General features: G+C 34.6%; 1 protein-coding gene and 1 pseudogene across 1 annotated transcript; one reads left to right on the top strand and one right to left on the bottom strand.

Moving 5' to 3' along the window:
* Positions 1-846: 846 nt before the first annotated feature.
* Positions 847-26,553, bottom strand: CDC37L1 (cell division cycle 37 like 1, HSP90 cochaperone). Its single transcript, XM_063081444.1, has 7 exons — positions 26,265-26,553; positions 22,179-22,460; positions 17,792-17,882; positions 10,333-10,448; positions 9,247-9,369; positions 5,512-5,676; positions 847-2,487 (listed from the first exon to the last, which is right to left on the bottom strand). Exons 1-7 carry the CDS (start codon positions 26,394-26,396, stop codon positions 2,386-2,388), a joined length of 1,011 nt encoding a protein of 336 aa, XP_062937514.1. The 5' UTR covers positions 26,397-26,553; the 3' UTR covers positions 847-2,385.
* On the top strand, positions 12,698-12,892 carry LOC134365281 (small nucleolar RNA U3; annotated as a pseudogene).

Genomic DNA, 26,553 nt, shown 5'->3' with positions numbered 1-26,553 from the left:
TGGAAGAAGATGTTACTCATCTATCTTAAGAGTAATAATTTTAAATCAGTATTATCTCCACCACCCTTAACAAAATGACACCAAGTTAAAGAATAAATGGAGTGACAGCTATTTGATTTTTTAAAGAATCTTTGATGGATACTTTAATGTCAAAGATGTTCCACTCATTTGTTTGAACTCACCATGGTTTAATTTAACCTGAAATATAAATAGTCACTGTACTTAGTGTATTTCTTAAGAAACAGAAAAGGACATTTCTTTTGATAGGAGTTACTTCTTAGTACTAAAGCAAAGTAATGAAAAATAGGAAGGATGTCAATTTACTGTTCTTAGTACTAAAGTACTGCTAAATATGTAAAAGTTATAGTATTTAAGTGCAAATTATGGCATCGGTCAGTGGTTCCTAAAACAAAATCAACCACACTTTCACAGACACTCAAAGCACAGAACACTTCTCCTTGAAGGTAAAAAATATAGTCAAATTTGAAAGAACCAACTCTTCAGCAATCCCTGTTTTAGATAACAGAAACAAAAAACCCTTCAGTAATAGTTTACTCAGTTTGCCAATACTTTCTCTCCTGCCAGTCTTCAGTCATTAATATCTCTAACTTAAAGAAGGCAAAACGAAATTCAAAGCAATTTGGATGCTTATAGGCAAATCCTGGGAAAAAGTGAACTTGAAGGAATGAAAAATAATGGTGCAAGTAACATTTCTGTGAAACCAAGGATTTGGCTCCTCTATCCATTCTCTTGAGTTTGCTCCAGAAGAGGAAAAAAAGAAAAAGAAAAAAACTTATATGATTAATTCATTGTTTAAAAAAAATTAGAAGCTGATGAATACTATCATATGTTAGTCAAACATTTTATTATATAGTGTATACATCAAAAGCACAAAAAGACTTCAGAAAACCGAGAAGATTGTGATGTTACAGAATTATGATTCAATAATTCCAACCCACTTCTATGGGTACTAAGTGCCTGATCACCTCAGTTAAAACAGGTACAAATGAGACCAAGGTCAGTCTGATCACCACATGGGTCCTTTAGCATATTTGGTTTTTCAAGTTTGGACATGTATTCTCAGTCTTAGTGAGTTATCTTTCAAATGTCTGCTGCTAGTCTCATTGGGTACTGAGCCAAAGACTATACCCAAATGCAATCAAAACTCATGTTCCTATAAATCAGAAGATTAATCCTCAGATTATGATAGCATAATTAGCACTGTCATCTAATTTTAAATAAAATGAATCATCAAATATCCTGGCATTTTGATGTGACCTGAAGTGAATACAGGAAGTAGAGTACCTCAGAAACATTCTATGGTAACGGAGCTAAAGAGAGGAATGACGAATGTAGTAAAAACTATCATTCCCAATAAAAGTCACCAAATTATTAGAAGTATTTGGCAGCTCATGGTAGTTTACAAGATTTCACTTGCTTTTTTAAAAAAAGAGTCCTTTTTAAAAAGGCTACATTAGAGTGAAACGATCGATAACCATAATTTTAAAGATCAGATTATTCTTCCTGTTTATTCTTACAGGCCATTGGTATTCTTTTAAAACTTACCACCTGAGAGATCCCACAGACTGTCAAGTAAAGAAATTAAGAGTGAGCTTGAAATTGATTTTATTTAAAAAAAAAAAAAAAAAACTATATTAGCTCATCACTTTTTATATAACTATAACTCAATATTAAAATGTCTACAGGGCAAAACCAACTTCTAAAGAATACAGTTTTGAGAATATTTTGAGGGTAAAGGTAATGTCTTTGTATCAAATTTATATTACATTCAAGGACTTAACTGATGGTGCCGAAAATACAAATGTAGTATTATTTTTAGAGGAAAGACTTTTTAAAATTTGTACCACCCAGCTTATTTAGTAAAGTAGATTACCAACTACTGATTTATTGCTTTTAATATGATGAAACACCAGATTTGACAGCTAAATTAGCAGTGGGATACAAGTACATTTTTATCTTTAATCATTTTTGTAGAGTAGGACATGTACATATCCATATAAAAAGAGACTGTAGCAGATGCTTCTAGAATCAACCAGTTCTTGTAAACATTGCATTTGTGCAGATTTTCATACTTTGATTCTATAATTAAGAACAGTAAGATTAAAGGCAAATTTAGTAGCCAAAAAAAACAAAAAACCAGTCCAGTTTGACTTCCTGCAACATATGGTACCACTCCTCTTCAGAAAAAAAAACCTTAGCAGCACATTAAAAAAAAATGTTACAAAACGTTTCAGTACTCTTCTTTCCCTCCCATCAAAAACCAAACAAAAATAAAGTGCAGCACCCATAAAAGTGTCAAGAAAATAGCCAAGTTCTTCCTTTCTTGTAACAAAATAGCACTTGGCCTCAGCAGTCTTAACCAAATTATACAGTGTCCATCATTTTGGGTTCATCATCATCTTTATGTACCACTGAGTTTAAATTGCAGAGAGCTGTATTGATAGAATACTGAAGATAATCTGGATTCTGGAGGGGAAAAAAAGGTAGGGGGGAAAAATGCATGATAACCAGTTTCATGCTAGTATATGCAACTACATACTCAGTTTCACATTCTGTTTCTCTACAGCGTAGTACAGTAGGAAAGATGGACTTTGTAGTCAAGACTCAGGCTGAAACCCAAAATAAGGAAGGAAAAAAATAGGATGCTATTTAATCCAAATAACATTCTGATAAAAATTCTGATAAAAACAATATATGTGAAAAACAAATGTAATAAACACCACCTTTTCCTTTTAACAAAACTATAATTTTAATTGTTTAATCATACAAGGCTACATTTTCCATGTGATTATATGTACAGAGCTACTGAGAGTTTACATGATAAATATGGCATTGAGCCGGCAATGGATATTTAAGATTACTATCTAATTACATTTAGTAAATACTAAAAATGTAAAACATTTGAATAAAGAAAAAAATTCACTTACTGAGTAAAAATTATACTTATCTTCAGGGTCTATTTTGGTTTCCCAAAAGTTAAAACAAACTCAAGCAAGAGATCTTTAATCGTTTGAGGTACTTAGATCCATATTTTAAAAATTGAGAATAAAGAACAGTTTAGGTTTTATTTTTTAAACAGAAAGACAACTCCTAAATGTTATGTGTGCTCATTTCTAAAACAAGGAACGGAAAAATAAAACATCCAATAAATACAAAAATAAAACCATTATTTGTTAAAGCACCGTGAATAAGGCCATAAGCTCTTAAGATCCAGGACTTTGGGAAATTTTTCCCCAAGAATTCAATTTTGTCTTCTCAGTTGTTCTGAATATCTGCTAGCTACTTAGATTTTACAACTAATAAAAATCACCTAGTTTCATTTACGTTTATTTTATTTAATAAATACCAATGGACAAAATAGTCCAAATGGGATAGATGTCTTAAACCTCCTCATCCCACAGGGAGGCAAGGTTTTCAAAAGATCCTCCTAATACAGTCAGCCCTCTATATTGATGGGTTCTGCACCTGCAATTCAACCAACTGCAGACTGAAAATATTTTAGGAAAAAGAAAATCAAAACATTAAAAAACAATAGAACAATAAAAAAAAATACAAATAATACAGTGTAACAACTGTTTACACAGCATTTACATTGTACTAAGTTTTATAACTAATCTAGGGATGATTTAAAGTACATGGGAGGATGTGCAAACCCTATGCCATCTTACATAAGGGACTTGAGCATCCATGAGTTTTGGTATTGGGGAGAGGAGGAGTCCTGGAACCAATACCCCCATGAATACTGTACTATTATCTTAGTTTTGAGAGAACTAAACTAAGGCCTCTTGGACACAGATATAAGTAACAGTTCGTTATGTTTATCCTATTGACTAGATTTTAATTTTATTCAATTGTGATTAATTTTTTTCTCTTTGAAGAGTGCATTACTAAATAGAGGCAGGATTAGAACTGAGGTCTAGTGAGAGTGTCCCAGACCTCAGTCAATTATTTGTGCCAACTTCCTCCATAAAGATCTGATTGGAAATAATTCAAATTCTAGCTAGCTTTTGGCTTTTACAATAAAGGAATCACAAAGTACTGTACAGTCATCCCTTGGTATCAGCAGGGGATTGGTTCTAGGACCATGCCTCCACACGACCCACACCCCTGTGAGTACCAAAATCCACAGATGAGTAGTATTTGTGATATAACCTATGTATATCCTCCAGCATATTTTAAATCATCTCTACATTACTTATAATACCTAATACAATGTAAGTGCTATAAATCATCACTGTATTTAAATAATGTTAAGAGACTATCTGTAGGGAATTTGTATGGGTAATATTCCTTCATGTCAAACTAAGGGGGAGCATTACTAATTATTTAAAAATCAGAGCTTTACCAATTATTTCCATCTTTGAGAATAATATTTTTGACCGAGTTAAATATGATCAATTACTTTCCTTAAAGGGTCTATAATGCATGTAATTGGAATAGTGAAATTATAGTGATGTAAGGTCAAGATACTGAAAAATCCCAATTCTACCACTTTATGAGGTTTAAAAATGAATACAAGACCTTTATCTTCTGAATGAAACTTCCCTTCTCACAATGTACACACCAGACTAAACTGGTTAAAGCTGGTCTTAAAATCTTGGAGCATGGACATGAGAGACGACTGGGCTCTAATTAAAATGGGCAGGAACTGTCTAATAATATTTAAAATTGTGATCCTAAGTAGTGTGAGGCAGACCAGTGGTCTGATCCCTTTTCTTTTTGATGTATATTCTTTCATGCTGGTGACATGGTTTTATCTTGATCTAACAGCAGACTTCAAAGAGGCTCAAACAGTTGGCCAATATTACCAGATATAATATTATCAGTTACATTAATGTGTACTAAAAATGCTACATCTGGTAGGCAACACCAACATTTAACAAGATAATACTAAATAAACTCATGCAACAGGTCACCTTGGTTACCACTTGCACATATGCTTTGAAGCTAATTCATCCTAAAAAATAATGGCATAGTTCTACTCAGAATGAGATGTTCCTCAGGAGCCATCTTGAGGAGTTTATGAGTGAGATGATTAAAAGGTAACCCTTGCCGCGTAAGAATGCTTAGGTCCTGGGCCGACCCTGTGGCTCACTCGGGAGAGTGCGGCGCTGGGAGTGCCGAGGCCATGGTTCGGATCCTATATAGGGATTGCCGGTGCACTCACTGGCTGAGCACGGTGTGGGCGACACCACGCCAAGGGTTGCGATCCCCTTACCAGTCACAAAAAAAAAAAAAAAAAAGAATGCTTAGGTCCAATTCATCTTTTCTACGTGAAAAGGAGATGAGATTTGATGTCTCTCTAAATTCTAAGAGTTGGAAGAGATGCAGTGCCAAAACATGGCATGAAATGAGACTGAGGGTTATCTTCTGTGACAAGAATATTTAAAATATGGTCAAACATATATTACAAACAAGAAGAAAGAATAGTCCGAGAGAACAAAACTTACCTAATACGTTTAAAAATAAATATTTACTTTCCCAACTTACCTGTAGTGAGGATTCTAATAAACCTATAGATCCAACACCAGAATGGGGAACATGATTCTGAACCGTCATAGGTTGAATACTTTGTGATTGAGAATAAAGTCTTACTCTTGACTTGAAAGCTTCAAGTTCATTTCTGAATGCTTCAAAATAACCTTCTTCCTCTGCCTAGAAAACACAAAATACAAAGACTGTGTTTTTCAAGACTTCTAGATCACACAGTAAATCTAAAAAGCATATATAATAAGTTTGAAGCGGAGAAAGCAAAGAAAAGGTAAATAGTCTAAATGTAGAAACCATCATGATCCTTGTCAGATTTGTGAAAACTACCTATGTTATAGGAACTTTAATGTTTGGTTTGTTCCATTCCTCCTGCTTTGGCAAAATAAAATAAACTAATAAGAAACAACCCTTCCTATACATACACACACACATATAACAAAAGAAAATTAGGCTTTCTCTGTATTTCCTTGATTTATCTGGATCCTTGATGAGATCCAAAATAGTCCTCTTTTAACACATTCATTCTATCCTCTTCCCACTGCAAAATAACCACCCAGGGATATTCTTAAAACCTCTTAATTCTCCATCATTTAATGGGAGGGACTATTACCTGTTTCTAATAGTGCTCCAAAACTATTTGTAAAGCTATGAAAACCAAATAGAAATCAACATTCAACTTCATTATGGGAATATCTTAGTGTTATAGTTAAGCAAGTACCTTCTTTTCATCACTATGGGAAGAAAAATGTATGATGACATGTTGAGAAAAGGGAATTCTGAGGTATCCAATGATCTACAATATAAGCAAAATTCTTGACATAAAACCTCCTATTGGCAGTAGCCTCTGTTTATAAATGTTTCCTCTGCATATAAAGAAATAAAACAGAGCATATCCTACATTAACAGAATGGAGGCTTTAAGTTCAAGTGGGGGAAGAGATCTTTTCAAATGGAGTTTAGGTTGTGTAACTGGGTTAAAATCTGTGCATTAGTTCTTGGCATCAATATCTATACAAATCATGCAAATAATTAATGCTCTATGTTGCCATCCCATCTTTATAAATTTAGGAATAATTTTTTTAATTACATTTTAGCGTTCACTTTGGTCAATATATGGATGGTACTCATGTGCCCATATGGAATGATAGCCTTCACAGCCAAATGTAGTCTAAAAACCAAGCAGCACAACTGCTGACCTTACTGCATGCCTAAGGCCAAGGAATTTAGATCTAGAGTGATCTGACTAGTTTTGTTTTATAAAAGTAAATTATGGGCTATTTGCTTAATTTCTTTATGCCAATTTCCTCACCTATAAAATAGGAATAGTAATCCTCATTAAATGTTATAAGAATTTAATGAGCTAGTATATGTAAAGTGCTTAGAACAGTACCTGGCACAAAGCAAACACCCCATCAAAGTTATTATTCCTTAATTTAAAAAAATCATTATTAAGAACACAATGTTAAGATGGAAGATTTCAGTGCCTTTCAGTTCCATTTTGTCAAAGTAAATTACAAAGAATATATATATAGTTTGGCCATGTTCCATTATCTTATTAAGCACCAGTTTAAACACATCCATTAATATAAGACAAAAAAGAAAGTACAGTTTTTATTATTCCTATATGTCAAGTAAAAATTTACAATAGTCACCAGTAGCCTACCTAAAACACCACCTCAACCATTTACTTGTTAAAACTCTTAATGTTCCAGAAAAATTTCCTATTTAGGTTGCACTTCAGAAGAGTTTAGGGCTTTTAAGGTAGAACTACTGCCATGTTAATAGTTCTTTTTTTTAATTTAAAAATATAATTATTTTTTTCTCTGTTTATAAAAGGAAATGTTCACTGCAGTGCATGAAAAAGAAAATGGAAATCATTTAAAATTCTCCCATACAAGTATGACCAAAATTAAACTTCTGGTACATTTCCTTTTAACTTCTAATAGTATGTGCTAAAAAGTATACTATGTGCAATAGCATTAAAATATATATGTACAGTTTATTCAACAAAAGCCCACTATGTACCCACATAAATTAGGAAATAGATTCTTACCAGTACCTTAGAAATCAGTTCCTAAGAGCATTCCCCCCACCCTCTCCAAGGTCACTATTGTCGTGACTTTTGTCTTGATCATCCCTTTGCTTCCTTAGTTTTACTGCTTAACTATATATCCCCTGACAATATATTGTTTAGTTCTGCCCATAACAAAAGATACTTTATAAGAATATTTAAAAATATGAACTTTATAAAACATTTTAAAAACTGATTCTGGATATATCACTTTGTGGCTTGTTTTACTCACTCTATTTTTTCACCCATGCTGATGGCTGGTTAGTATTTTACTGAATGAATATATACCACAATTTATTCATTCTACTGTTGACAGATATTTGGGTTGTTCCCAGCCTTTTTACTATTACGAACAATTCTACTATGAACATTATGGCATCAAGTGTACATGTGTGAGAGTTTCTCTAGGGTGGTAGTTCTCAAACTTTATCGTCTCAGGACTCTTTCACACTCTTGAAAATTACTGAAGAACCTAATGAGCTTCTGCTTATGTGGGTTATATCTGTCAATATTTACTGTGTTAGAAATTAAAACTGGGGAATTTAAAAAACATTAACTAAAAAATAACAATAACAAACTCACTACATGCTACCATTAATAATATATTTTTATTTTTTAAAAAAATGTATTTTCCAAAACAAAAAAATGTAGTGAGAAGAGTGGCATATTTTTTTCATTTCTGCAAGTCTCTCTAATGCCTGGCTTAACAGAAGATAGCTGGATCCTCACATCTGCTTCCAAATCAATCTCTACTGTACACTCATGACAGAATGACAATGAAATGGCTAATAACATCTTAGTATTACTATGAAAATAGTTTTGACTGAGGGCCTCCTGAGAGGATCCTAAAGACTCGTCAGGATCCCTGGACCACATGTTGAGAACCTACTCTCTAGGGTATATACCTACAAGAACTTCTGAGTGTTAGGTAAGTACTTATTAAACTTTCCTAGGAAATTTTCCAAAGTGGATGTTCTAACTTACACTCCCACTAGCAGTGAATGCGAGTTTTTACTGCTCTACTTCTTGGACAACATTGAAATTATTACCAGTCTAGTGACTGTGAATTGGTGCTTACGCTTTCTAGACATATCTATTTTTCTTGAACATGGCCAACATTGTCTTGTATATATAAATGTGTATCACTTCTTTTGAATTTATAGCATAAGCATTTTCTCAAATCATTAAAAATGTTTCATAAATATAATTTTAATGGTTGCATAATATTCTATGTACCACACATTTTTTAAACCATTCCTTTGATTGTTGAATTTTTAGGTTGTTTCCTATTTTTTCATTACAAAAGCCTGACTTCTTATTAAACTGTGAGTTCAATACATGAAGAATACTGTATATATTTTGCTCATCTCTGTATCCTCAGCATCTAAAACAGCTGTGCTTTGCATTAGTAGGCACTCAATATTTATTAATTGATCCATTTGAATAGATCTCAATTTCACATATATGCTATAGTACAGCTTCTCATATAGCTCCTTTAAGTCCAAATGAGCATAAAATTGGCAATATAAATTTTCTTTTCACTAGAAAATCTATAGAATTTAGCCAGTAACATCCTGGTTAGACGGCTTGTTTTCACGTCTATGGGACAAACAGGTCTCAGTTAGGCCTAACCTTCCCATTTAACCAAAACAAATAACTACTTACTTTGGCTTTCTGGAAAAATAAACGAAAACATCCTCTTGGATCCACATTACAGTTTTTGGCCATTTCCATAATAAATTGCATTACAACAGCTTGATGTGCTACTTGTTCCATTAAAGCCCCTTTCTGAAAAATAAATAGATTAAAATTACAAGAAATGCCTCTAGAAATATATGTAATTGGTATACTGATTCAAATTTTGAATTTTTAAGTAATTTTGATTTTATTCTCTTCAGCTATGTTGTAGTGGATTGAATTATGTCCCCCCAAAACTCACTGAAGCTTTAATTGTATTCCTCACATTTTACGTATTAGAAACTTAGCCCCCACTGTGACTGTTAAGAGGATGAGAAATCCTGTTATGGTAACTGAAAGGTGGAGACTTGAAGAGGTGATTGGATTTAGGACTGTGCAGTAGTGAAAGGATTTAAAACGGTGGTCAGGGGCGTGGTTCTGAGAGCTTTAAAAGAAGAGGAGAATCTGTCTCTCTCTCTCTTCCTGCTCTCTCTGCTTCCACCATCTCCATTGTGAGCCCCTGGGTCACTGTTGACACCACCAGATGGACTTTGGACTTCCCAGCCTCAGAAACTGTAAGCAATAAATTTCGTTTTCTTTATAAATCACCCAGTCTCAGGAATTTTGTTATAAGCAACATAAACTGACTAATAGAAGCTATAAGTCAAATACTACATAGACATATAAACAGTGTATCTTAGTTCTGATTATTTGCAAGTGGACCAGAATAACTAAAGGGGGACCATGCTGTTGCTTAATTTAATGCTGTAATTACTATTTGGATTTTTAAAACATAACTCTCTAATCAATTAAAAAAGAAAAAGGACTATAGTATATGAGAACAAGAAAGATGAGGGTGTGGCAGAGAAAGCATATTGGAAAAGTTTTCATATGCTAACTGAAAAAACAAAAATATTCCCATATTAAACTCAAGTAGATCTGAAAAAAATTATAATTCCACTTAATGACCTTCTTGCTTTCATTTAAAGCACATATTGTAAAAAAAAACCAAAACACCAATAAAGAAATCAGAATTTCACTAAGGTTCCCAGAAACTTAAGGTTCCCACAATACCTGTTCAGCTTCTAGGTGAAAACACCATAAGATAAGGTATTTAGCAGTTTCTTCACATACAAGGTATGGATGGTCAGACAAAAATCTCTGACTATCATCCCATCGACTCAACATACCTGTAAAAAAAAAAAAAAAGAATTAAAGCATGAATGTCAAATATTTTCTTTTTTCCTGTAACAGAAGAATTGGTATTTTAAAATGAGTCTCTTTATAAAGACAATTTGCATTGCCAGTGCAATACGTTATGGTAAAAGAGCAAATGAAGAGGGATAATGCTCTTTAAAGCAATACTCAGTAGACTGGAAATAGTTTCCAAAATTCACAGATAGTTTTATTTCAGATAATTGGTCAGGCTAAAGTAGAGTGGCTGGTTTAAAGCCAAAAGCCCTGCATCTGGAACACCCACAGTCCTGGGCAAATTGAGTCAGCTGATCATCCTAGGTTTGAGTGACTACAGAGGATTTCAAGAAAGTCAATATTATTTACTCCGAGAACAGAATTTTTCCTACTAGAAATACAGGAAAGAAAGCAAAACATCAAGAAACTACTATTAGCAAACTTAAAGACAATAAAAGACTCAGAAAAGCCATATTATCTCTAATTTATTAAAAAATGTCTAAAGTAATATGGTAAAATGTTGACAGTGTGGGAAACCAATGCAGTCAGTATTATAATAGTAAATATACTTTAACCATTTTAGTCATGTTAGCCATTTACTTGTGATATATGTTTATATACACATTAAACACAATCTTTTTTTAAAAAGTTAAGCATATTTGAAAATGGCTGCCTTTTTGTTTCAAGATATCATAGGAATCCAAATACTACTTAAGGTATATCTACATCTTTATCTAAATTAGTAAGAAATTTGGTGGAAGTCAATACCACAAAGTAATCATGGAACCAGCAAAGCGTTGAGCTTTTTAACTTTGTCCAGTCAGCTTTATATTTGATATTCAATATAACAATGTTAGCTTTTAGACACTTTACATTCATTGAAGAAAGTCTGAATGTTACTAAATCATCATGAAATTTTACAGGGCTCAATTGGCAGTAAACACAAAATAAACTCCTATATATTAAATCACACATTAGAACACAAGAAAGAAAAAAACTGAAGACAAATGTCTTACACAGAATACACAGTTAGCAACACATGGGAATCAAGTGAAAATAAATGATTGATTTTTCCTCACCTAAAAAAAGGGGAAAAAAGATTTTAGCATTTTCTCATAAAGTTTTACAAGCTTTTTAAAGTTATATCCCCAACACTTTGAGAGCTTGTTTGGAGGTTCTAGCAGGAACGCAGTTATTCATATGCCCTGGATACAAGAACAGTCCTCTCCTCTATCAGGGAAGGTTGTCTCTTCAACTGAGCACACAGTTTTGGGAGGAATGTGCATGAGGCGATGAGGAAGGAAGGGGACACCTGCCTAGCCAGCCAGATCAGCAGAAGCAACCCTGGTGATCAATGGAGTGACGGATATCGCAGCCAGATTGCTCTCACATCCATATCCCCAACGCTTTGGACACAATAATTAGGTCACTTAAAATTCTAAGAAACAGAGTACGAAAGTAAGGAACTACTTCTCAAAGTACAGGAATGTGTTGCTTAATGACAGGGGTATGTTTTGAGCAATGCACAGTTATGCAATTTCATTGTTGTGCAAAAATCATAGGGTGGGTGTACTTACACAAACCTAGATAGTATAGCTTATTACACACCTAGGCTATATGGTATATTTCTCCTAGGCTACAAACCTGTACAGGATGTTAGTGTACTAAACACTGTAGGCAACTGTAACACAATGGTAAGTATGTGTGTATCATCTAGACATAGAAAAGGAACAATAAAAATACAGTATTATAATCTTATGGGACCACTGTCATATATGCAGTCCATCATTGACTGAAACATCATTATGGGGTGCATGACTATACAGTTAAAGAGTCTAATGACTCCTAGAGGTCAGATCTAAAGAAAGCATAATTCTTATTTCTTATATCTGTAGCCATAAAATAAATCCTATGAAGCAGTTTTGCCTCAGCTTTCTTACACTTCTGAAGAGGTAATATTTTTAACTCCACCTACCATCCACAGAGCATTGCTGCTGTTTACTTCTTCATGGCAGCATTGTGACTCACTGAATTACCAAAATCCTATCCATTTTTGTTTCTTTGGCAGGAAGGATAACATGAAAGGGTTAGTGACATTTGTAGGGGCCATGAGGAAGGGTGTCATTAAACACTAAAGTTTTTTAACTACCTATTTAATACTTGAGACAAGATTAACACTTGAGATTGAACATAAATATTCTTTATCTGTGAATACTTGTCATTACTTGATTTCAAAAATGCACACTGAAAGACTATAATTTTGGAGAACATTTCTATAGTTCGTTACTAGAGAAATCTCTGAACATTCAGAGCACTGAAAACCACAAGGAGGCACAGTGTTTTCTCCTGTGCAAGAATTGCTTTGCTGTAACTGCCATGAGCCATTGATGATCATTCTTACTCTTTTGGGAGAGTAAGAGGGAGAGAATGCAGCCTAAGTGGTCTTGTTTTAAAAAAAAAAAAAAAAAAAAAAAAATGGCACATCGGATTAGTACAAATCTGAGAAGTTACAGGTAGTCCATACAGAACTTTGTGGAAAAAGTGTGGAATTTTATGAACAAAATATTTAAAGAAAATCAATAACTTAGTGGAATACACCATACCTGAAACTACTGATGTTATTTTGGAATTTGTAAACAAATAGAGAGTAACACAAACTAGCATCATGGCTTAGAAGACAAACTCTAGAGCTAAACCGCCTAAATTCCAATACTGGCTTTACCATTTACTACCTTCGGCAAGTTTCTTTCTATGTCTCCATTTCCTCATCTGTAAAATAGGGTTAAAAATAATACCTATCACAGAGTTTTTGTGAAGATTAAATTATATTTATTCATATAAAGCATTTAGTGCCTGACAAACAGTAAATACTCAATAAATAGGTTATTAACATAATAGTGAACAAGTTATTCATTCAACAAATATTTATTAAGCTAGTGCTCTGGTTAAGGATAATCTAGTCATTTAAACTAGCCAACCAATTTCTCCAAATGGTAAAAAAAAAACCTCACTTTGATAAATTAAAATATTTAAAGTATACCCTTTAACCTACGTATTTCCCTGATGTATATCTAAATCTCAATCCGTCCATCAACTCTCAGTATTCCACCTGATTCCTAAAATGGTCCCCAAATACACGTGTGCATATTTATTTCCCTTTCCTCCCTGCATTATACTTAAAAATGATACATTTTAACACTTTACACTATTCAGGTCTGGGGGCAATGAAGCAGGACAAAAAAAAATACACCATTCATTTTAATTTCTCTATATGCTAAAAATCTCCCAGTTAGGTTGTGAATCCCTTGAGGAAAGATACATGACCATTTTTCCTATATCTCCTGAGCTCCCAGATCTCCTGTATTTCCAATCATCTACTTCTGGACAACTACATTCCTGCACAAAAACTCATCTTATTTGAAACCAAACCCATCCTTCTCTCTCAGCCATCCTATAATGTTTCCTAGGCTCCAATGTTACCCAATCAAGCATTCAAGAAATTCCTCTGACATTGCCATTTTTCTCACATCAAATTGATCACTAAAGCCTATGGTTATACTACTACAGTCTGTTAATATGGTGAATCACATTAATATATTTTCTTGAATTCTTAGAATAAACCCTGTAAAATATCTTTTTCAGATTATAAAAATAAAGTATACTCATTGTGAGGAATTTGATAAATCCAGAAAATAAAAATCATTTCCAATTCTACCACAAAAAAATAATTATTGTTAACATTTTGATATATTTCTTTCCAGGCTTATTTTTCAATGACTTCTAAAGAAATGAAATTAAAATCATATCATACATATAATTTTCCATTCATTTTACTTCATATTCCATTTAAGAGTACTTCATATTAAATGTTTTTCAAAAACAGGATATCAATATGTTTTTAAAAAGCAATACATAAGTAATTACATTGAAGAGGCTGTAAATATTCATCTTCAGTACAAAGCATTTGCACAAATGTTTACAGCTTTTGATAAAATTTCCAGTGACATTCTACAAAGATTCAAAAAATGCTGAATCACAGTTAACTTTGCCTGGAAGTGAAAATGATGTGCTCTGAAAAACTGTGTTAGATGATTCAAAAAACAGCTCTGATGATCATAGAGACAGTGATGTCAAAGATGTATGTAACTTTGAATAAAACTGTCCAGAGAAATTTAAGAGAAAACAGACTTTGTTTCTAAATTAATATTTTATATTTTTAAAATGTGAATTAACTAAATTGATAAATACAAATGTAGGAAATTAGATTTCAGTGCTTCATAATACTTCATGATACAGTTGTACCATTTACCATTAGATGGTTGATTCCATCTAATTACAAGGGTAAAAGCAACACAAAAAAGGTAGTTGGCCAACAAATACCTTAAGAGAAAGTTAGGAAAAACTCTGAAGACTATAAGTTCATGTAGGACAACAAAGAGGTACTTGTATGAAGTCCTTCCAGCCCTACAGAGCCCCCCATACACCAGGCCCATGTGTTCCAAGTGTGTGGAATGCATTCCAAGTTTGGAAAACCTCCAGCTGAAAGCTTTAATTACAGCTGCTGTTTCAGATATGTTTAAAAGGAATATATCAATGTAGTCATCATTTGGACAAATGCTTTTTTTCTTTAACACAATAAGCATACAACACCAGAAACATTTGCTTCCACCAAGCAGGGACAGCATAGAACTTTCACCATCTTGCCTCAGGCCTCTATCAACTCTGCCATGATTTAGTCCACAGGGATTTTGATTATCTCATCATTTCACATGACTGTAAGTTGGTCTACTCTACACTGATGGAAGCTGGTGAGCAGGAAGTATAGCAGGTACCCCAGATGTCTTGGTAAGATACATGCACGCCAGAGAGTGGGAAATAAAACACATGAAAATTTGGGGGGCCCTCTACCTTAGTAACATTTCTGGGATCCAGTATGCTACAGCAAGTAGGATATCTCCTTCAAAGTAAAAAGTCAATATGTATTTCCACGAAGAAACAGGCACAATGCGAACCTGGGAATGGCTCTCAGATGTGGTTGGGTTTGAAGACAAAAAGGCTCTGGTAAGTATTACAATATGAAATACTGGAAGCTCACAACATACAATGGCAGAATGATTGCTTATTAATCACCTGTGGGTGTCAAGTCAGCCTTTTCCCTCAGCTATCTTGTTAGTTGTACAATAGTTTCACAAAGAGGTCATAGGGACTCCAGCTTGAAATTATGCACAGATTCAACAGCACGGACTCTCCCCATCAAGGATGTTCCAATATCCCAATCCAGTTTAGTCAATAAATAACTAATTTGCCAGTAGCAGAAACTGATGTCAAAACCTCAGTATGGCACTATTCACTGGAAAGACCATCCAGCTATCAAGCAGCGGGTTGATTATCTTGGTCCCATTTCATCTCGGAGGGACCAGTAATTCCTCACTTGAACAAGCACATTCTAGACCTGGAATTGCCCTCCCTCCTTGCCATGCTCTACCAGTAATACATCTGTGATCACACTAAATGAATTATTCACCACACCACATTATTTTTTGACCCAGAAACTCATTTTACCCCAAAAGAAATGAAGACTGAGCTCATGGAATTCACTGGTCTCGCCGTGATCAGCACTACCCCAAAGCAGCAGGTTTTCTGGAATGGTGAAATGGTTTATTGAAGACTTAGTTTTAGTGTCAGATGGGTTACCATACCTTATGTGGTTAAGATGTTTTCCCACACAAAACTGCTTTAGACAAAAGCACTCAGTTTACAGCAAAAGTGAAGGAACTGTTTCTTACCTAGTAGGTTTACTATGGCACCAAAGCAACTAGCCTATAGAATGCCAGATGGGTGAAAACACCTTGAGGGATGGTGTTCCATCAGATGCAGTACCTGCTCTGAAAGAGTAACATGTATATATGGTACTTTTTCCCTACAGCAGAACACATGGGCCTAGGAAGCAAAGGGGAGCAGCACCTCACATATCATAACTCATTTGCATAATTTTTGCCTTTTATCTTTATAACTCAAGGCTCTGCTCATTTAAAGATTTTAATATCTGTCCAAGAGAGGACAGTTTATTCATCTTTTTCTATTTTCTTCTCTTTTTTTTTACTTGGCAGCTGGCTGGTATGGGGATCTGAATCCTTGACTTTGGTGTTATCAACATCGTGCTCTAACCAAGTGAGCAAACCAGCCAGCCCCATCTTTTTCTATTATAAATAATACCACAATGATAATATGTAGAAAAAGAAACTTTGTCTGTTTATTTCTTCAGATACTATGCTTGAATTAAATACACAGTCTATTTTTCTTTTTTGAAAATAAAAAGTATGAGAAAAATGAGTACTTTACAAATAATTTTCAAAGAAGGAAGAGAAAAAATTGAAAGTAATACTCATTGTCTCGATATAACTGAAGCACAAATGAAATTCTAAATATTTGGAAGGAAAAAACACCAAAAGGAGTAAGACTTCAAAATGCCATTTAAAAAGGTCATAAACATACTCCAAATAAAAACCATATTTACTAAATTAATATTACATGGGATCAAAAAAATATCCTTTGAACCTTAACTCCAAAACACTTCCCACTAGCAGTTTCACTCCAGCAGCATCATACTGCTTATAACTCTCAGAACACACCGTGTGTTTTCTGGCTCTGCCTTTCTACGTGTTATTTGCCTCCCTTATCTACATGAAAAACTCCTATCTGTTCCCCATAATCAAGCTCAAAAGTTACCTCCTTTGGGAATCCTTCACTTACATCGACCCTCATTTCACCCTTTTTCCCCAACAGAAAAAACTATTTTTTCAGTTATTTGTACAGTATATACATTTTTATTACTATACAGTATTATCTGAATAACAATTCAAGGATCTGACTGAATTATACAGAATCATATCCAAAACCTGAAAAAAAATAAAAGCTAATCTTTTGACCACAGATAATCAGATACCAAGGAAGCAAAGAGGAAAAAGAGAAAACTAGTCAATTTGAAAAAAGGCTATGGAACAAACAAGACTGTTGAGGGTAGTAAGGGTAGTATTATATAACACAGATTGAATTTTGTTTCTCTTCACAATTTGGTTTGTTCTATCAATCTATTTTATTTATGACCCCCCCCCCCAAAAAAAAGCCTAAAAAAAGATCTGTACAACTGTATCAGAAGTAGCTACACAACTGGAGTTTATCACTTATCCTGTTTTTGTAAAAGGCGAAAGATTTATGCGATCTGAAGAGAAACCAGAGTATCACTTATCCTGTTTTTGGTTCCCATTTTATAATCCATTTTTTGCACACGTACATATGATACCAAACATTACAAAGAAGGAAACTCAAGTAGCAGACTTACCAAAATGTCTGATTTTTTGCTCATATTTCTGCATAAATGATTTAGATTTATCTTCGTCTGTTTCTTCTCGTTTATCTTGATTAATAAAACTCTAAGAAAAAATTTTAAAAATCAAAATCAGGTTTTATATTCTAATTGATTCTTCTTTTTCAGACACCGAGTGCCTAGCAGTCCTTCCCATGGACAATACAAAAATGCAGTATACTGCTATTCTTATATCACATCATTAAATTCATCTGTTAAACTCTTTACTAAAAACAATCAAAAAATTTTCTTGTACAGGAGTTTCATTAGCTTTGTTTAAAATAATATGTGTGTGGAAAATTATAAACTTATCTTAGAAATCATACAGAAAAACAACTGAATTATACTTTTTGTTAAACTGAATTTCCCTATTAAAGGTAGATAAAGAAAAATCTTTTACATGTATAGTTTACATTTGCATTATGCATTTCCTATGAATATTCGTAACTCTAGTCTAATCTTTGGAGTTCTTGCTGTTAATAAACTCAGAATATTAAAGTATATAGAGAATAAGTATATTTACTATAAATTCTTTGATAAGACATAAGCCAAAAATAGACCTTTGAAGCCTTTCTAATAAACTTTTTTTAGTAGAGGCCCAAAAGTTTGATTCTTGAAATCAAGTACAAATTTCTATCAAGGAAGTGCTTATTTTCAGTTAAGTAAGTCATTATACAGCCTGAGAATAAAGATTTTATCTATCAAGAAAAACTGGCAGAACAGTTTCTCAGAACATTCTGTGATAATATTTATACCCTGATATCATCACTACCAAAAATGAAAATCGCAAACTAGTTTGCTGCCAATTTATAATTGGGAAGCATACAAAAGTTCATATATTTCAAAATAAAAGTATTTTTTCCTTATATATTCTGCCATCTAGACCAGCACTGTCCAATAGAAATATAATCTAAGTCACAAATATAAAGTTTTCTATTAGCTACATTAAAAAGCAAAAAGAAACAGATGAAATTAATAACCACTTTATTTAACCTAACATATCCAACATATTATCATTTCAACATGTAAGCAATATAAAAATTATTAATGAAATAGTTTACTTTTTTTTGGTATTGAGTCACCTGGGGTGTTATTTTACACTTACAGCACATCACAATTCGGACTAGCCACATTTCAAGCCCTCAATAGCACATGTGGCTAGTGGCTATCAAGTAGGACAGCGCAGATCTAGAACAGTCCTCTCAAGTCTCAAGCTCCCAGACAAAACCATGTGCAATTTTGAGCAAATGACTGGAACATAAAGATAGTCCTAATTAATTTGTGGTATAAGTGTTGGCTATGTTAGAACCTAAATTTAAAGAAACAATTAAAAGCAGAGACAAAATGGAAATATTGTATTTGTGAACACTGTGTTAAAAGAAGAGATGTTAACTTTATGAAACAAAGAAACATTGCTTTGACCCTTTCCTCTAGAAGAAAAAAATTATTTTAAATAGTTTTGGGGTATAAATGCTAAGCAAAATAAAATATCACTTAAGAAGACACACTCTTGGAACAATATATACAGACAAAGCAAATTATTCAAAGAATGTTCCTGTTGTGTGGGAGAAAAAAGTAAATAAATTAGTACAGGCACAAAGAAAATCTAGAAAGATATGACTCACTGTTAACAGAAGTTATCTCTGGGAAATGGAATTGAAGGTAAAGAAAGCCTTTCATTTCCTATTTTACATACTTATGCATTGTTTGATTAATTGACTGAGTCTATAATAAGCAAATTATACTCCTGAAATTTTCCTCAATTAGAGAAGAAAGTAGTGGTAAGGCTAGTGGTGTTGTATATTTACCTATGTTTGTTAATGACTGCTGTAACAGAACCAGAGCTGGTCCAGGGGAAGGCAATTAAGAGTACTCAAGAGGGTAGGTGACAGTAAATGCCAGGAGGATAAAAACAAGGTTACAGGCTGAGAAGTCTAGAAAATAATGATGGTTAAAGATAAGGTGAATGTGGACTTAGAAAGAATGAGCAGTCTATCTGAAGCTTGAGAATTAAATTGAGCATAAATACAAAGAACCACTTCACAAATTAGTAGAAAATGACTGAATTTCATTGTCTCAATAAGTTGCAGACTGAAGATTTAAATACTCTTTTTATTAAAAAGTTCCATATTACATATCTTGATAGGTGTATGGAGTACATCAATGTACCTATTCGTTAAAATTTAATGCTTAAGATTTATGCATCTCGAAGTACATAAATCTTATTCAAAAACGAAACAAAAAAATAATAGTCAAGCAATGACGGGAGAGCAGGGGAAGGTTTAGAAGAAATGAGAATGGCGGAAGGATGATAGTTGTTGAGTGGAACATGGGGTTCATCTGTTTACTTTGTATATGGCGGAAATTTCCATAATAAATAAGGCTAAAAAAAGGTCCAAATTCACTCCTAGATAACATGTCTGTGGGTTAATTAAGAGAAATGATGACATGTGAAGGACTATCTCTCCTCATTCTCTGAATAAACATAGTAACATCATCCCTGTTTCAGGCCCAAAGAACACTGATAGTGGATAATACACAAAATCCACCTTTGTTATAACGCTAAAAGCTTTCAGTTACTGCAAACTGTTTCCTTTAGCCATTTTGGCAAAGTGGAAAAAAATGAACACCAAAATATCCTTACCCATCAGTATGTTCATAGACTTTAAATGTTTCTCCAAAATAAGGCTTAATACAGATTACTATTCTTCGATATATAATTACATCATTTTATTCCATATTAAAAACATTAATTCAAGAAATTATCAGTCTTTGCCTTTCCCCCCTTTTCATGCATTTTGAAATCAATCTTTACAAACTCTAGTTTTCAAACAGAAAACAAAAGTATAAAACCCTGAGTAGTTTGAAAGACATGGGATTTTAGAAGTCCAACCTGGTCAATGATGTCCATAATTAATGGAGATAACATGAAAAACTCATCTCCATTAATAATGGACATCATTATATGGACACCATTTTCATTCTTAAAGGCATCTTAATAAAGGACATTTAACACCTTTCTATACCTTATCTAGTCTCTCAATCCCACGGTCCGAAATTCTTTTCTTCCTCACATTTAATCCACTACACTATGTTATTAAGTCACTCCACCTACTTTTCAGTTTTATTCATAAAATAAGGTGGCTGAACGAAAGGAACTCTAAAGCAGTGACCACCAAAATAGTACAAAATACAAGATGTGGGGGAAAATATTTTATAACTTTGACTTAAATATTTTCTTATCCTTGTAAATACCACATTTTTGTTAATGGTTTTAATGTATGTAACATTTGTTCAGCAGTACATGTACATAAACAAATATTTGGGACTGGCCAATTAAAACTGCCTGAGTCTTGCAGCTCTAGAGCAAGAGCTTACAAGCTTCCAAACTTTTTGACCACAGTTTAGGTTAAGAAATAGATTTTAGGTTGTGTTCTAACGTTCACACATGTACCCAAAACACCAGTTTTATAATACAATATTGGCCCTTTCTACGTTGGATGCACTCTGATCTTTTCTACTCCAATCTACTTAAAAAAGAAAAATGCTGCTTGAAAAACGCCAAATTGTTTTCACATCCTGTGTTTCATGACCCCAGTCTAAAAAATCTGCTCCGCCATACTATTCTGGCAATAAACACTATGACTTCATTAAATTTAAACCCATTTCTTCTTCAAATACAAAAGTCAAAGAATAAGGCCTATACATTCTAGTAAGAAACAAATACTACTCTTAAACTACTAACTTGGCAAAAGCACTGTACTATGTAAGACACAAAATAGTCTAAATTATTTCTAAAGACTCGTTTCAGTACTAATGCTTGTAATACTAAATCTAGATTACCACCCGAGTTTACTAAATACATACTGATAAATAAGCAGTGAAAGATTTTCATCTAATAAATCCAGTAACTAATCATTTGTGTCACAAACTGATAGCAAACTGATAGAACAACAGCATCAGAGAGTACTCATAACATCTCAGCTTTACTACATGCCAGGCCCCATGCTACCTTATTTAATCTTCACACATACTTTACGAAGGGACCAAGGCTTAGAGATGTTAAGTGACTTGTCCAAAGTCACAAAGATGGCACGTAACAAAGCTGAGATCTGAGAAGTCTGATTCCAGAGTCCACACTTACATCTAGTGTGCTAATGCTGCAGCCATACATTTGTACTAAGGGCTACCCAAATTAGGCTCTGTTAGGGATACAGGTTTCTGGAATGAGCACTTTTCATAAACTGTCTAAATTAAATACTACTTACAGGATTCTGTTGCTTTGCTACCAAATACGCACAACTGGTATGAACAAACACGTCAGTTTTTTCTTCTTTCATTACGGCCCAATAAACAGTCATACCTTATTAAAAACATCTTTGCTAATGGCATCCATGTTCCACAAACACATCCTCTCTCTCTGTACTAGAGCCTCCTCTTTCTGTCGCCATTCTTCTTCCCGTTGCCTCAGTTCTGATACTGCTGTTTGTGCTTTGGCATGTTCCTGATCCAAGGACTCAGAGTTATGCAGTGCTAGGCTACCAAGTTTCTGCTGAGCTTCAGCAAGATTCCATTTGCACGCCACAGAGCTCTTCACAAACTCTTTTTGCTTTTGGCAAGCCAGTTCAATCCCATGGCTATACATCTGGATGAAAAAAAACAATTATTAGTAAGAAATGAAGAAGGCAATGGATATGTTTGTTCAGCACAGTACAATGTTTTAGGTACACAGTGTATCCTGTGTTCTGTGTCTGCAGTTTCATTCTTTCAAGGCCTATTATAGGCCTTGTTTCATCAACAAGACTCTAAGCTTCTTTGTTAATCTATGCCCCTCCCCTGACAACTAACAGCAACAAAAAGCCTGGCAACTATCACAGTGTCTTGCACATAGCTGTTCTTCAACAAACATTTGATTTATACTCTTCATAATCCTGAACCAGCAGAATAATGAGAACAAAGCTTAAATCTAGCTCATCACCTCAACACACAACATACTGAAAAACAGACCTTTAGAATTTTGTTCTGCAAGTTCTTCACCATAAAGTACCTCCTTTTATTTAGAAGTAATAATTTGTTGGCTTCTATCTTATTTTTGAATTGTCCCAATTCTTGGTGATTTAAGATGTTCTTATTGGAAATTTCTATTTTTAAGTGATTATATAAGACAGATATCCTTTAATTTAATCCTAATCAAAATATGCTTATTTTTTTTAAAGTACCAACTGGTCCACTGTGGTAACTCTGTTCCACTCAGAAGCAGTAATAATTAATTTCAATATTTACTTAATCACCATATGTAAAGCACTGTGATAGGTGTTTAATTCCTTCTATTCCTTGGCTCTATAAAACAAAACAAAAGTTGAAAGCACATTTTTCATGATTTCTCAGCCAAATGTAGATCAACTTCAAACTACTTATTCAGAATAATTTCTCTCCAATCTGTTCCCACATCTGCACCACTATTCAAGCGCTTTCAATTTCACACCTGAATTATAGAAATCAGCCTGTCTTGTCCCAAGCCATTCCCTGGTAGACTGGACTGATTCTTCCAAAAAACAAATATGATCATTTTATTCATTTTTAGAGTCTTGGGATAAAGTGCAAACTCTGTGACATGGCATGATATCACTTCCTATTATCTCTTTAGACTCAGTTCCAGTTACTCTTCTATTTGTTTGCTTATTCTTCCCATCTCTGTCCCCGTCCGCCCTTCAGTCTAACAATCCTCCTCCCTCTAGGTAACTCCTACCTCCATGCAGATTCTGGCATCCCTAAGCTTTTTCTTTTCTATTCTTTCCTCATCCAAGTTGTGCATATTTCTATCGTGGTGTGTTTCATGCAAAATTGTACTCAACTATAGACTTCTTGAGGAGCTAGAATTCAAGAAATGTTAAGATGAATAAATGAATCTCCACTTCTTGGAACAGACAGGTGGTGGTAAAGAATTGTGGGGCAAACAGCAAGAAAACAGCAAGGCCCTTACTGAGTCTTTAAGCAAACTAAGGTTTCTACTGGAGCAAGTGTAGACACTATTGCTATTCAGATGTTTTATTTACCCATTCAGCAGGTTTGTAACCCAGGTACCACACACCTGGCTAACTACGTCCTTAACTAACCAAGTAAAATATTTACTTTTACTTTTTGCTATCTTAGAATAGGACCAAGAATAACTATAGACAACTATACTTAAAATAGGGCCAGGAATGGGAGAAAAATGAACCTATAAAACGTATTTTGTAGGAAAAAACAAAGATATTCCAAGAAAGGCAATGTGGATAAATGGGAATATCTTGCATTTTCAAATTACATGAGAGGAAATATTCATTTCTCAAATCAAACAAATTCTAAAAGTGATTTATGTTTAAATTCTTCTCTGCAGACCACCCAGACAACATTTGGCCATTTGGGTAGACTATCCCACACATATTGAAATGATTAAATATTAGGTCATATTTTAATCTGTAGGAACATTATTATATTTTAATGGACATAATTATATTTTAATATAACTAAAACATAATTATATTTTAAACATAATTATATTTTAATGAACATAAATTCCAAACAGGAACTGTTAGCATAAAAGTCTACTAATGTAACTTTACATCAAAAATTCTCAAAAAGGATTTCTACATTCTGATCTGCCTTTACATTAATTAGATCTGAGAACTATACATCATATATTACATTAAGATTACTAGATTCCCCAAATTTGATAATTAAACCAAAGCTGTTTTTTTAAAGATTATAAAAATGTTTACCGATCAGACTGAACATTTCATTCTTTCCAAATATTCCAATCCAAAAATTAAAGCTAGCAAGACAAATAAGTAGGTTTGCAATAAACACAGGAACTTAGAATTAGTAATCACTTTGCAAATTTTAACACTATTTAAAGGTAGTTCCAGCCAAATAAAGTTTTACAGTACTTCACAGAATGGGCAGTGCAGTAAGTGAGAAAAGATACCAGCCTAGGAGCCATAAATAGGTTCTAGTTTTAACTCTGCCACTAACTAGCTATATGGCCTAAGGGGAAATCACTTTTAACTCACTTAAAATTCCTTTCAGCTAAACAAGTTTATAAGTGCACAAGTAAAAAATTACTGTACAGATATTTTTCAAATTCAGAGTTTTTATTAGATTACTTTTGTGACTCAAACACAACGCATGAAATTCTTGAGACCATTTCCCCCTCCCCATATGCCTTCAAAATTGACAACAGCAGCTGCTGTTCATTCTTTTCTCTAACACATTATGTGCTTATAACACATTTTGTATATAAAGATGACACTAGTGATCCATAATTAGTGGGTGACTACTGACCCATCAACTCTCATTCTGCCTCCTAAAAAATGTCCTGCACTTTTCCAGTGACTAGCTGGCCCAAGTACAGCCTGTGGTTATGAAACAGCATTTTTCTCTGTGTGAAGCCAACTAACCCCGTTAGTTCGGCATAAGATTGATACTACATTTACCGGCAAACGATTTAAATCACTCATCTTCATTAACATCTAGCAAAATGAGTTCAGAGAAAAACTGCTATTAATTCTGTTACGTTCTTAGGACCCCATTTTGCAAGAAGCCTAAAAGGCACACCTACAATCCATTTCGTTGAACATATTAGTGTTTAGTCTGTGATCCTGAAATATAGTTCCAAAACACACTCGAGCTGGGAGAAAAACAAGGACAAGGAATTGAGAGTACTAAGCACTCCCTAAGATACGTCCCAGAAAAATCCTAAATGGTGTATCACATTTGGATGAATTTCAGAGGCAGGAAGCTGGGTTAAAAACCACAAGCAGCATCAAGAACCTGAGGGAGAAGTCTGAAGGAAAAGGCAAGTGTGTGCCTATTACGTTTTTTTCTGGGGAATGACGTGAAGCAAAACTAAAAACAAAACAGTAAGGTACAGATGGTCATGTGAATGGGAGAGGTGGAAGCCAACACCAAAAGCCAGGTTTACAGAATTTGCTCAAATGACCACATGGGTGAAATAGCATGTGAAATCTTTATATCAGGACTCAGTGTAATGGTCAACTACATTCACTGTTCCCAACTACCAACTGTGCACAAGCACGTTGGAGCCTTGAACAGAATAAAGTGCTCGGATAAAAGCACGCACAAGAGGACAAAGGGTCAATGTTATAGCGTGAGCCGCCCCCAATTCGGGTGCTGTCAAAAAGGGGGGAGGAGGAACGTCTCACAAGGATGAGGAATCAGCCAAGGTGAAAGAAAAGGTGTGCATGGAGGTGGAGGTTGGGGATATACGGCCACCCCCTCTCCCTTCCGGAGATGCTACAATAGCGGTGGGATGGCATCAGGTCCCCAAGCCCCCGGGGGTGAGGTGGGCACAGAACAGGGCATAGAAGAGGGTCGGGGAAACACGGCACTCTCAGGGGCTTGGCGACAGCACCGCCCCATCCCCCTGCAGAACGCGGGCCCCCCTCACCTGGGCGCCGTCACCCTGCAGCTGCTGGCAGCGGGGAGAACCGGGGGACACGTCCAAGTCACTTTCTTCCTCAGCCTCACCCTCGGCTCGAGGAAGGCTCCAGGGTCCCGGCGGCGGCCACGGCTGCTCCATGTCCCGCTGCCCCCGGCCCTACAACCGCCACTGCCAACGGACTTGGCTAGCGTGCCAGCTGCTGCGCGGAGCCAGCCGCCCCAGCCGGCCGGGGTTGTTACCCAGAATCCCTCTGCCGGCCGCGACGCCGACGCACACACCGCGCTAGCCTGGGCCC

This window comes from Cynocephalus volans, chromosome 16 (genome assembly GCF_027409185.1).
Source record: "Cynocephalus volans isolate mCynVol1 chromosome 16, mCynVol1.pri, whole genome shotgun sequence".
NCBI classification, from domain to species: Eukaryota; Metazoa; Chordata; class Mammalia; order Dermoptera; family Cynocephalidae; genus Cynocephalus; species Cynocephalus volans.
This window is presented reverse-complemented; position numbering and strand designations above follow the sequence as displayed.